Source organism: Oryzias latipes, chromosome 7, assembly GCF_053564925.1.
Source record: "Oryzias latipes strain Hd-rR chromosome 7, Olatipes_Hd-rR_3.1".
NCBI lineage: Eukaryota > Metazoa > Chordata > Actinopteri > Beloniformes > Adrianichthyidae > Oryzias > Oryzias latipes.
The window spans coordinates 23,013,263-23,027,094 of record NC_136243.1 but is presented as its reverse complement, the minus strand read 5'-3'; the positions used below and the strand labels follow the sequence as shown (position 1 = coordinate 23,027,094).

Genomic DNA, 13,832 nt, shown 5'->3' with positions numbered 1-13,832 from the left:
GCTCCGTCAGATGAGTCTCAATATTCACCGTAGAAAAATCTCTCACACACACGGGGAGATTCACAAACGAGAACGGGATTTTGAATGCACAGTCTGCAGTTCGAATGATCTGTGAGTTCACATCACATGTGTACCTAAAAATCATGTTTGTGAAGCACTTACTGTGCATTTCTGATACATTTATTGTGAATTTCTAAAATGTTTTTGTGAAACACAGTGTGCACATTTGTGAGAAACACTTATTGTGCATTTGTAAAACATTTAGTGTGCATTTGTGAAACACAATCTGTGTGTTTGTGAAACACAGGGTGTGTATTTCCGAATTGATTTTTTCACGTTTGCATAAAATGACATTTGTGAATCGGAGCGTGTGCATTTGTAAAACCGGTTGTGTGCATTTCTGATTATTGAGACTGAATTAACTCCATAGTTTTTGTGCCTTCTCCTTCAGCTAGCCTACTAGGCATGGGATTTATATAAAATATATTGATAGATTCTTTGTCATTTACTTACAATATTTGCTTAGTCATGTATTGTTCATTTAAATGTTGTAAAGGGTTTTCAGATCTAAACATTTAAAGAAAAAGAGGCAGTTTTTTTCTTACCAAAATTTAATTGAATGTAACTAACCAGTTTATGACGTATAGTGACATCTAGCTGTGAAGTTGTAAATTCCACTTAAGGGATGTATTTTAGAAAAAAGCTTCATCAAAAAACTTTTCACAAATGTATTTTATTGCCTATTTTGGTTTATTGTAGTATAAAAGATAGCTATTAGCTTCATGAAATAAAGTACCCCCCTTTTTGTGCACCTTCTGCAGCATTAGGTTCTATTCATGAAAACAACTCAACAAAGCTAGCATTAAACAAATTAAAAATAACATACCCAATCAGTTATCTTCTTCTAACGAATGAAACAAGTCTTGTGAAAACTTCAGTTTTCTAACTTTTATTGGTCTTAATTATTCTTTGTGCTTGAGTCTGCACAGATCAGGTCAAATTTACAAGCATCCTGTCAGTTTCCAGACAATCTAAAGTGATATTTTCTGATTTAATCTTGAAACTGGTCAATGAAGTTTTACATATATAAGTTGGTGATGGGAAAACTTTATGAGGAGACCAGAAAGTGGCCAGCTACAAGACAGTGAGCGTGACACAAACAGTTCCAGTGTATCTTATCAGTGGTGTGCTCTTGAAGTGATTTAAAACAGTTCCTCTGTCTCACTGTTCACCCCATATCCATGTGTTTCTGCCTTATACCTACTGGTATCATGTGGAAACACATGTCCACATTAACAATCTCCCCTGATCAAGCTGATATGTCTGGAGATGAAAGAACTGAGCAGGAACTTGTTCCCCTCATTGGTGAGCTCCTAGCTGTCAAAATCAATTCTCTCAGATATTACTTGTGTTTTCTTCAAAACTGCTTGTCCGTTTAGCATTTCTGGGAACAAAGCATGATAAAATACACGATAAAGAGATGATCTAACTTAGTATTTCTGTTTTGGACGTGGATGCTGTTGCAGATGATGAACAGATGATTTTTTTCACAAAGCTTTGTAGAATACTCCAAAGTGAAAAAGTGAGTGGGAGAAGCAAAGGAGCAGCAGCAGTGACTGATTGCAGGGCATGAGAGCAAATGGAAACCAGAAATGGGGAGATGTCAGACCTGTTGTGGATTTATACCTTACCTGTTCCCTTGAGTTCTGCTCTTTGTACACCTGCTCAGCGAAGAGGACAGGACGATGGACCTTAAATGTGAAAAAGTATGTGCAGAAAGTTAAAGGTCAGGCAGTGTGGGAGGACATTAGCGGCAGAAGCCCACAAATATATGAGAAAGAGCGGCAAAGATGGAGAGAAACAGTTTTGAGAAGAAAACTGCAACATCAGCTGGCTCTTGTTTGGATCAATCATTTGCACTCTGAGAGCAGCCCAGTACATCTGCCTTCCGCATGTTGGACTGCGATGGGTGGCCCGCTGTACTCTTTTCTGCCGTCTTTCTTTCTTCAGGACACACAAGGTTCTGTGCACTATTATATATAAAAGGTTGACTTTATCAGATAATATAACCTGAAATTTTGATTACAATAGGTTTTGTGAATCTACAATATGCAGCAGTCACAGTTATGACACTTACATTGTTAAATACAAAATAGCAATTAACTTATGTGAAACATGATATTAATTTTTTTAATGTATCGTAAATATTTTAGACTTTATATAATTTAGTGTTTTTTTTATTTTATTTGAAATTATTTTTATGTCTAATCGACTTTTTAAACACCTTGGGAGCATCATAATTTTACTAATGAATTAACAGAGGAAATTCTGTTTACCGTACTTTTCTTGGAATGATAACAAACTATTTTTGCAACTGAACAAAAAGATAGTTTAGAGATCAATCTAATAATTGTAGTCAAATTAAATGTACAGTTCAAGAAATGGGTCGCACATGTGCATCAAGTTTTTTTTATAGTTTTTTTATAATTTTCATTTTTTTCTACTCTGGAATGTTTTCTGAGGAACCACTTTTTTTACTATGCGATCAGAACATTTTGCTGAAAAACTGCTATAAGTACTGCAAACTTTGATCAAAACTTAATCCAACTGTTGCTGAACATTAGAATACTACTAGATCTTCCTACTGTCAACAACAAAAACTGTGGTTTGTTTAACATGTGCAGCTCTTTGTTTTAGTCATAACTAATTTTATTAAATACAAAAACAAAACCTTTGTTTCATATTCCTTAAAAGAAGAGAATATAGTTTTAGAGCCATGACTTACAACCCTTTAACAAGGCAGCTGCTCTTTCCACTGTACTGGATACAAGACCACACATATTCACACTCTGTCACTCAAGCTACTGCTTAATGTCAGAGGAAGAGAAGCATCAAAATTTAAAGAAGATAATCTGTGTAGATAAATATGATCCGCTTTTTAAACTCAACATAAAGCCGTTTCAGATCCTCAGTGTAATCAACATTTGTTTTGCATGTTACTGTTCGCCAGTCAACAGATTTTTTTTTTCACCTTCCATGACGACTGCTCTCTGATTGATGCAGTTTGTTTCATACCTAGTTCATGAACCCACCAAGTATTACTGACAGACACATAACAGGACATGCCCTGGACTGGAGGTTTAATCCTTAGAGGCTGGTCTGCATTAGAGACGCTCTTCTGCAGGCCTCATACGTCGACATAGAACTTACATCTTGAGAAAATCCTCTCCGACCAATAATTTTAGAGAATAAGTTGAGTTCCTAGGGAAGTTTTGTGCTGTTAAAAAAACCCAAAACAAAACACGTGTGCTTCTTTTACATACATCTTGGATTTCACCCACTGTCTAAAAGCATGCATTTAAGGTTGACAGGTGATTCGACACGTTTCAGTGTGAGGTTTCTGCGTCTATGCGGCCTTGCCTGCCTTGGGATGTGTTCATGATTTCCTCAGCCAGGCCCACGATCTTCATGATTCTGAAACAGGTTTGTTAAAACAAAAAAAAAAAAAATGGGTTCAGTTACTTTTAAACAAGGTTAACCCTCAAAAATCCAGGAAGCATTATATTTCTTGACAGTTACTCTGTATCATTAAATGTTTAAACTGTTCCTAATTCATTTAGAGACCCACTTGAATCATCTTTTGATCTATTGACAAAACATCCCCAGTAGTCTTTTAATTCTGGATATTCCATTTGTGGCCAAAATCTAAAAAATCTGTGTTGTTTTCTATTTATGGTTTCATCCATCTGTTAACACTCTCTCCTATAGCTCCTCAAACTCCCAATGTAACATTACCGGTGCAACAAGAATGGCGAGCAATATAAGAGCAATATTCAGTCGTAGAATTTTGAGTCAGACACGAGCTCTGACGAGGAAAACATCAGCTTTGTCTGCAAGTGGATGCATCAGAATGGAATAGAGTAGGGAGTTTGAGGCCTGCTGTAGTAGCTTTGATGTCAAGCCTACAAGCTTTTTTCAATTACCTTTTTTTTGTCTGATTCATAACGATTGGAATAAAGAAATACTCAGTAATTCAATTTTAAAATAAATTTTCTTGATACAGTATAATGCCCTCCATCCTCTGAAAAATACCAAGAACATGTTAAAAACACCAAAAACATTATTTTTTGTTGTCTTTAAGACCTCCCCCATGCTTCATCAGTGTTCAGATCTAAAGATTGATACTTGGCAGATCAGAGTACATGAAGGCCTAACTGTTGCAGAAGAAACATATCCAGATGCTCACCTAATGGTGATTGACTCAATCACACATCCAACCACACTCACAATAAAACAGAGGCATGAGAGGACTGTCACAATGGTCTCTCAAGACTCCCTCACAGGAAGACCTGATTCCAGAGCGTTCGTTGATAAGACCCCCACCCCCTACCTTTCGAGTCTGCCCTGTGGCTCCTGATAGCCATCTACTCCCCTCAGTGGGTTCCTACTCAGCCTCTGCACGTCCAAATCTATAACTGCTCTCCAGAGGATCTGTTTAATGGAGCTAAAAAGGCTTTTCATGCTCCAAATGAAACAAATTTGCCCACACTGAATGCCAGATTCTCTCTTTTGCCGGTGGGCACATAGATTTTAGCATGCCAAGACATGGATGCGTTCTTCAGTGTAAGCATAGTTGCGGGTGAGTGGGAACCAGGGACGTGCACAGGATTTTAAAGGGGCAGGGGCTCAGAGTCGAAAAAAGGGCAGCAAAAACGCACATTTTTTTGTCCTTTAAACAATATGGCAATTAAGTAAAATGTTCAAATAAAGTAGTAATAAATAAAGTACTCAGTTCTCTGTCAGTCACTGGAGGTTCATTTTAATCATCCGCAGATGTTTTCATTTCTGTTAATTTTCCTCATCAATCAGGAAAATTAACCAGTTAATCATTTCTACATTGTTAAATCATCCCGTCTTAGTTAATGTTTCTGCCACCGAGCCCAATTTCCTGCATTTTGGGCTCTACATCTCCAATTCCTGACAGTTGCACCCCAGTTGAGGAATCCTAAATTCTCCTTTGCATCTGATCCTCTTTTTAGGCTTTTTAGTGATTGAAAAGATTTATATATAGAAAAATTTGAAAAACGGAATGATACAGAATTTAAAGTAGGCAATTCTAATTAGAATGTATCACATAAAACAGATACAGTTAGTTTCAGTCCTAAGCTATTTTTTCGGAAGCTAATTTTTATTGACAAATATTGCACATACAGAATACAGTGACACTCCATACCAAGTGTAAATTTGTTTAAAGTAACAGAGAACACAAGTGAGGTAGCAACAAAAAAAAATGTAATCTCTTAAATAACAAAAACATCAATAATACTTAAAAGATAAAACAAATTATACAAATAAAAAATGAATAGTAAAAATAAAAGTAAGAAAGGATTCTACTAAAATGTCAAATGAGAATATGCTTCAACTTCTCACAGCAGACTATTGAGTTCTGTAGCAGCAAGATGGGTCTACTTCAAATTTTAGTGGGACCTGTCTGTACTTTGTATGGTTTCCCCATTTTTTCCCCTCCTTGGTACCCCCACTTAATCTGTCAGGAGGCTTTTATATTATGATGACTGATGACCTTGAGATGTCTGTGGAAGTTGAAGTGTACAACACTTTGTCTCTGTACCCTTTAAAACCCTGATCTGGATAGACAGTTTGAAAACAAAATTGACGAACTGCATTTGAGGCTGAACTGTGTCAAGTCACGTTCAGAGGACTGTTCAGGATGTACCCCGCCTTCACCGGACAGAAGCTGGGTAGGCCCCAGCATCCCTGTGACGTGGAGAGGAATGAGCATGGATGGATAAATGTTCAGAGCAGCAGGTCTTAAGGAAGCTGCATCTGTGTGCTTTGTCCCACAAGGACATGACAACAAAATACAAACCCGCCCCCTATCGGTGAAAAATGAACATTACAATATCTATAGCCATATTAAGGTGATTTCTTTTTTGGAACCCAAAACTTCTCAAACGTTTAGTTCAATTAGAAATAAATATAATTTGATTTTGATCAATCAATTAATCAATTAATCAATCAATCATTTAATCAAATAAAACATATTTTTATGTTTGCTGAATGAAGGATTGCAGATGATGAGGACTTTTTTCTACAATAGTTGCTTAAGGGAACTAAGTGTAGTTGATGCTTGAAAACATGCTCTACGTTACTCTAATGTGTCTTTGACAGTCATCTGATGGGTAGGTTACCAAGTGGGGATCCTGACAAATTTCAGCTCAAAATAGGCCCAGGGAACACGTTAACAGCAAACACCAAAGCCTCTCAACACTTTTTTTTTTAAATTAAACTGACTTGGTAGTTATCACTTACATTGGTACATATTCAGTCATTCCAAATGTATAGCTCAAACCTTTTCCAGGATGCAAACATCACAAAATGAGGAATCTTTGAATTGTATTGACTTCAGACAAACCTTATTTCCCACCTTTTGCCTAAAATTACGCAACATATATATATATGATGGAGAGTTACTCTTTCTGTAAAACACTATTGGGGGGGTTAGGCAAAAAACAAAAACAGTACTTTATGTGCTTCAGTGATGTCAAGTATCGCTGTTGTGCTCTGTCAGGTCACATAAATGAGCAGAGAGTGACACCTAGTGGATTTGCCAAATCTTAACAGTCTCACAGCTAATACTACATTTTCTCTTCTCTTTTTAAAAGCTCTTTTTAAGCATTTTCCTGCTTTTTGTTTTACTTTATTAATTCAATTGAACTCATGTGATGATTCTGCTGTGGATCTGAATCAGGTCTCTGATGTACAGTGGGGCCAGCCCATCCAGCTGGGACCTGTTGAGTTTGAGAAACAGAGAAAGTACATCACTATTTAACCTTTGTGCTATCTTAGATGACCCCATCCTTGCATTGACGTGTTCTCCCTACCATGACAAAGGTGGATGAAGGTGGAAAGATTTCATGTAATCCATGGACACCAGTGAAGATCACAAATCATTGAAGAAAAAAGGTTCAGCGCACTGTCTAGTGGGTCTAGATGACCCAACTCCCAATGTTAAAGTGCCTAGGAAAGCACAAGGGTTAAACATAAGTAAAGGTGAGACATTGAGACACTGAGTAAAACACCCCAAGTCACACAAGCCTTAGCAGGTATACTCCGGAACATTCTTGTATTAGGTGTATAACTTAAGAAAATAAAATATAAACATTTTAATCTATCCATTTGCCACCACAAAGTCAAAGCTCTAAGAAGGTGCAAGATTGGGGGTTATGTAATCCACTTTTTGGTTCCTGATCCAAACTTTAACCTAGGTGTGAAAATGCTTTGTATTGATTGAGGACTGGTGCACAACATTTATTGCTTACGTGCAGACAGACTGTTCCTGTCTGTGTATTCTTCTTAAGCTTTGGAGATAAACAATCTGACTTTAACAGCTCAGAGAAATTCAAAGACCTAAAAATAAAAGTTTTAGGAAATAGGTTTACACACACAGATAAAGGTTGCTTCCGCAGATATATTTTTCATCAGTTATAAATTGTCTAAAGGACCTCCAGCACTTGAAAACACTTTAACCTAAAGTACACACATCATAAGCCAATACCTTACAACACATATATTGCTCTATGAAGCACATTTATGGCCACCGTAGTTAGTGGATGAATATAAAGCCTAATGAAAGTAGAACATTGTAGTTGGCGTTTTGTAGAAGTCAAGTGTAATCAAAGAATAGATTAAAAATGAATAAAGCTTCCTCCAGAAAAACGTGATCCCACTGCATATTTTTTGCAGTAATTTAGAAATAACTTAAAGGTAGGTGATCTTACATCCAGTGCTTCTGATTTCAGACATAGCAGAGATGCTTAATCTCCGACAAACACAAAAACATGTAGTTTCACTTATATCCTGTAGAGGACGCTAACAAACTTCATGCAGTGAGAAAACGACCATTGTCTGGCCCATAAAGAAGAAATCTGGCAGCCGCTCGAACAGACGGCAACAAACTACTCTGTTATTTTGCAATATTTGTGGTTGACTAACGGTATGTAAAGAAATTACAGATGTAAACGCTTGTGTTTTTACCCAGATTGCTTGTTATGAAACGTGTGACAGTTACCTTCGAAATAATTTATGCTACCGCTGATATCGCTGATATACGGTTAGCTGCACCACCAGAGACAAACGACGTAAAACTGGAGGGCCATTAGCGTAATGGTACTTCACTTTACGACAAAAATGATACATTTACGACAGATGACACCTATACATGTTTCACTCCTATATACCGACAACATACATTTTAAACAGGTTGTCCATGGATTTTCTTTATTATTTGGGTTTGTTATCCCCCCCCCCCCCACCACCACCACTAAAACTTGGAGTGCTTCATGATTAATTGTGTATAAGATTGAATGGTAATGCAGACACAATAAACATGCATTGTGTTTTAGGCATTTAATTAAACACTCGATCACAGATCTGCACCTTGACCAAAATAGGTTGAATTTCCATCTAGATTTTGATATGTAAGTAGACAAAAAATAAAGCATTTAAATGAAAATGATATCCTTATCTGATGTTTTTTTTTCCAGTAATGCAAACACAAAAAGGAAAAAGTGGTCATGAAGCCCCCGATGTCTCCTCCTGGGTTTCTGTGTGTCCAAAAGGCCTCTGCATGGTGGAACGAAGAAGAACACAGGAAAGTGGCCCCAAACTTCTTCCTAAATCTGCAGACCAATGTATGATACAATTTGTTAATGAACAAAATGTTTTATCCTCATTTTTTATTTGCTGTGTGTTATAAACTTACTCTTACTCGTTTTTTTACATTCTTTTTTCCCTTTAGCATGTTCTGTTGATTACTGCCCAAAGCTGGGCTCACTTTGCCAAGTCAGAGTGCAACTTCAATCTAACGGTGATGAAGCAGAGGAGTCGGTGTCTGAACAAAGGCTGGATGAGTTGCCAGGCACCGATTTGAAAGAATTTGTGGACAAACCATTTCTCAGAAACCAAGATTCCCTTTTGCAGATTCCGCTGGGTGAATGGACGGTACTGAAGCTTGGGGAAGGTCAATGTGACATCATAGAATCATGTTTGGAGGGAATGAAGGCTGGAGAGACCTGTCAGGTAAAAATAACTAAAGTCCTTGTTTTTCCTGCCTATTCCTTTGTGTTTACCAAGCACTTAGCTTCCAATTCAGATTTAAGCTTTTATTATTATACTACTTTTATAAGCCTAATTGTATGTTTAATTCATATTCAATCATTTGAATAGCCTCTTCCAGTTTTTTTTCTTGTTAAGGTCTTACACCACTTCTGATTTGGGAATTTAATGACTGACTCTTCTGCAAAAAAACAGGTGGACCATATCATAATTATTTCTTTAAAAAGATAAAAAGGAAAGCATCAACAAATTATCAGCCAAACTTGCCTCAAAATTCAGAATTGTTGGACCATTTTAAAGTTGTGAACTTTTTATAAAAATCTACTGCTGCTTTGGAAACACAAACACAAATTTACAATAATGCTTCATCTCAGGTGCACTCAAGCCTTCAGTCACATTAAGTATTTTATTTTATGGTCATTTGTCTGCTGCTATGTGTAAGAACGACTGAGTTTTAGGGCCACCAAAAAAAAAGTAAAATTACGAGATTCTAAATCGTAAATTAACGAGAATAAAACTTGTAATTTTACGAGATTAGAGTGGAAGTGAGCATACAGAGCAGCAAGTGAACGCCACGCAGACAGATAAATACCGTGTTTTCCGGACTATAAGTCGCTCCGAAGTATAAGTCGCACCAGCCCAAAAATGCATTAAGTAGAAAAAAACACAGATAAGTCGCACTGGACTATAAGTCGCATTTTGACGGGAAATTTATTTGACAAAATCTGAGACCAAGATATAACTTTCACAACCTCATATGACACAATCATGGCAGACTGTTTATCTCATATTTTCACAGTAATACTTTCTCATACTTATTTATTTATTCCTTTCATGAAGCATCATTGGCCAACTAATACTCTGTTTTCATCCTGTATTTGTAGAAACAGTTGTCATTTTTATTGCATTTCTGAATCTATGAAATCATTGGAAAATAGAATATTGTGTTTTTAACGTTCAATATCTTACCGTAAAAAAGGTTTGCTGATTCTCTGAGTCACTTAACATACTCTTAACACTTAACATACCTCATCCATCAAATTGACCCAGGAACATCATCTCTGTTCCTCACAGATGAACATAACAGGAGGGTTAACAATGGATTTATTTCAATTTATTTCTGATATAATTCGCTGTGGAGTATAAGTTGCACCCCTTGCCAAACTATGGAAAAAAAGGCGACTTATAGTCCGGAAAATACGGTAAGCAGTTTTTGCTTGCCCAAGGCTGCAAGTGTGTCCCGGATGTCAATGTCAGCACGGAACAGTCATCACTCTGATGTTCTGGTAAAACCAAGGCCATGTCAGCTAGACGTGGTTATGAAAACACGATTAAGGCTGATTGTAATTCATCTATATTTTAACGCTCTTACACATGCAAGTCCAATAACTGTGATGGTTGTTAAATGAGATTGTTCGACTATTTGGAGATTTTGATGACTATCTCCGAACTGTTACATGTGACCAGAATGCCGTTGTGGTTTTTGGGATATGCCACATGAGAGTACATTATAATGACAGTGTAAAAACACTGTTTCATAATTACTCTGACCTCATTAAAATAAAACTAACGTAATTCAGATTTTTTGCCGTAATAGCCCTTAATGTTGTGTAAACATCTGATAAACTGAGGGTAGATCTTTTTAAGAAAAAAATGTATTTGCTATGTTGTTGTTATTTCTTTATTTTTTCTGTTCTGTACAGATCCAACTTACTCATGTCAGGAGTGGGTCAGTCTCTGTTGACCAGCCTACTGATGGAAATCTTTCAGAAACCTTTTTATGTGCCACTGTCAAGCTCAAAGCTTTCACACCAGGGAAGGAATCCTGGGAAATGCCTGTCAGTGAAAAATGGCAATGGGTAAAGTCACATAAAGAGCGAGGAGGCGGAAGATTCCGAAATGGGGATTTGTGGGGAGCTTCAGACAGCTACAGCCGAGCCCTCAAATTGCTCATTCCTCTATATGGCATTATTGGTGCGGCTGAGACAAACGGAAGTGAACTGGAGGAGGAGAAAGACACAAACACTGTGGATGAAATCCCTTCAGCTGATGAAATCAAGATCATCAAAGCAGAGCTTCACTCAAATTTAGCTCTGTGCCAGCTGAAACTGAACCAGCCAAAGCTGGCAAAGGCCAGTGCTGCTAAAGCCACTCAGATTGACCCTGGTGCTGCTAAAGCCTGGTATCGTCTGGGACAGGCGTGTGAGGACTTGAATGAGTTGGAGGAAGCCAAGAAGGCTTTTAAGAAACTACTGGAAGTACAACCAGACCTACCTGCTGCTCAGAAGGCTCTGAAAGGTGTAATACGAAAGGAGAGGGAGAGGAATGCACAGTTGGGTTTAAGACTCAGTAAAATGTTCAGCTAAGGCTGCAATTGTTTTTCTTGTCGTGATTCACACTACCTTTTCAGGTTTTATATAAAAGCCTTGAATTTGCCTTGTGATGTGCCCAAATGCCATTAAAACAATTGTTAGCACTTTTATTTAGTGATCGTTAGATTTAATCATCGATGTGTGTTTAAAATACTGTAAATTAAAAAAAAAAAAAAAAAGCAGCAGCAGCAAAATGCCGAAACCCGGGATCGAACCAGGGACCTTTAGATCTTCAGTCTAACGCTCTCCCAACTGAGCTATTTCGGCGTGATTGGATTGAGTGAAACTGTGGACAAATTCACACAAACGCATGTGTGGCTAACGATGTGGCTTTATGATTTATTTTTCTTTGTTGGCAGTTTTTTTTTAACTCCTACGCCGTGTTTGCATTTGTGTTTCTTGTGACAAGTTTTATGACATATTACCATTTTCTGGATATGACAACAATGCGTATTGCCTTTCTGCCTTTTGTCAGTCAATTGCCATTTTTGCAAAAGTTTTAGAATCTTTGAAAAGGGTCAAGGAATTGATTGGACTTTTAGAGTGATTCAAGATCATTTTGCAGATCCAATTTTTTTGTTTAAAGGATTCCTCCTCCTCTTTTTCTCTCTGGCCACGAAGACATTTTGTTCAGGTTGTTTTTTTTTAAGATATGCAATGTTCACATATTTTTCTTTATTCTGAAAGAAAAATAAAAACCCCAGGAGTAATTATAAACAGTGAAATAAAACACTGGGACTGAAAGAGTTAATCCAGGTTTGAGTGGGTTGGAGCTTTGCTGCAGAGCCAATAGGTCAGGAGGACTTTTTCTGGACTGCATCCCTCCAACATATTGTAACACTAGTCTGGCGAAGGGTTGGCGGTTCGATCCCCGCTCCCACCAGCCAAAATGTCGTTGTGTCCTTGGGCAACACACTTCACCCTCCTTGCCTCCAGTGTGGCTCCACTGGTGTGTGAATGTGCATAAATGTTCTCGGTGATGGTCAGAGGGGCCGTAGGCGCGAAATGGCAGCCACGCCTCTGTCAGTCTGCCCCAGGGCAGCTGTGGCTACAACCATAGCTTACATCATCACCAAGTATGAATGAGGAGTGAATGAATAATGGTTACAATGTAAGCGCTTTGAGTGTCATGAAAAGCGCAGATAAATCCAATTTTTCTTCTTTCTTCTTCTTAGTCTGGTCAACTAGCTCAGTGTTTTTCAACCAGTGTGTCACGGCACACGTGGAGATGGTCAGGTGTGCCGTGTGAAATTGCCCTGATTAACCCTTGTGCTATCCTAGGCCTAACATTGGGAGTTGAGTCATCTAGACCCACTAGACAGTGCGCTGAACCCTTTTTCTTCAATGATTTGTGGTCTTCACTGGTGTCCATGGATTACATGAATTCTCTCCACCTTTATCCACCTTTGTCATGGTAGGGAGAACACGTCAATGTAAGGGTGCGGTCATCTAAGATGGCACAAGGGTTAAAGAAATTTTGATAAGAATGACGGTACCGTGATTTAGCCGTAGACTCAGCTGTTTTCAGAAAAGTCCCGCCCCTTTAACTGTCTCCACCAATCATTCTTGGAGACTTAGTCACACGTCATCAGTCTGACCAATCAGAAGTGGGTAACCCTTGTGCTATCCTAGGAACTTTAAAGTAGTCACTTCCTTGTTTCGATTCTGCTCCCAAAGTTGCTTAGTTCCAACATAAAGACCAGCTAAATTCGTCTTTAGCGATGTAGCTTTCCGTGGGATCCGGTCTCAGACCGTGGAAAGAGTGAACAAAACAATGAAGCTCAGAGACGCGAGTCTGTCTGGCTCACGGCGGCTGTTTGCACTACATCTCCCATGAGGCATTGGGTTAAAGCGACAGCGTCTCAGCGCACAATGAGTCTTCCATTGACGTCTTGAAACCACAACAAACACACATCAGACAGCTTTTAAGTTTTCTAACTTAACTTTTATTACATCTTTTAGAAAAAACAGCCGCAACTGCCAGGTTTTTCTGCCACAATTATCACAGAAATGCATGTGAGATTGCGGAGAGACTGTAGATCAATACAGACTTTAAGTTTTTCCTTTTTTATGCTAATGTGCTACAGGATTTTTGATCAAGGATAGTGTCCCATCACGTGGCTCAAAAAAGGTTGAAAAACACTGAACTAGCTGACATTTAGCTCTTCACCAATTTACTAGTGACTTTCAGTATTTAAAAATAAATACTGAAAAAGCTTGCCATAGAAGGTCGGACGTGGACCACAGACATGACGGAGGTAATGTAAACATTCTGATTGATTAATGAACTCTCTTTTTTGTGTCAACCCACCGCAACAGAGCAAC

General features: G+C 38.0%; 1 protein-coding gene and 1 non-coding gene across 3 annotated transcripts; one reads left to right on the top strand and one right to left on the bottom strand.

The window, feature by feature from the left end:
- The first annotated feature begins 7,888 nt into the window (after nucleotides 1-7,888).
- fkbpl (FKBP prolyl isomerase like) lies at nucleotides 7,889-11,617 on the top strand. 2 transcript variants are annotated; one of them, XM_004070718.5, is made up of 4 exons: nucleotides 7,889-8,014; nucleotides 8,565-8,711; nucleotides 8,819-9,099; nucleotides 10,839-11,617. In XM_004070718.5, exons 2-4 carry the CDS (start codon nucleotides 8,567-8,569, stop codon nucleotides 11,499-11,501), a joined length of 1,089 nt encoding a protein of 362 aa, XP_004070766.1. In that variant the 5' UTR covers nucleotides 7,889-8,014; nucleotides 8,565-8,566; the 3' UTR covers nucleotides 11,502-11,617. The 2 variants fall into 2 exon arrangements, with proteins under 2 accessions (XP_004070766.1, XP_078806015.1); XM_078949889.1 differs by lacking the exon at nucleotides 7,889-8,014 and adding an exon at nucleotides 8,397-8,498.
- Nucleotides 11,618-11,701: 84 nt separating this feature from the next.
- trnaf-gaa (transfer RNA phenylalanine (anticodon GAA)) lies at nucleotides 11,702-11,774 on the bottom strand. Its single transcript has one exon. It is a non-coding gene; the product is annotated as a tRNA-Phe (tRNA).
- Nucleotides 11,775-13,832: the final 2,058 nt, after the last annotated feature.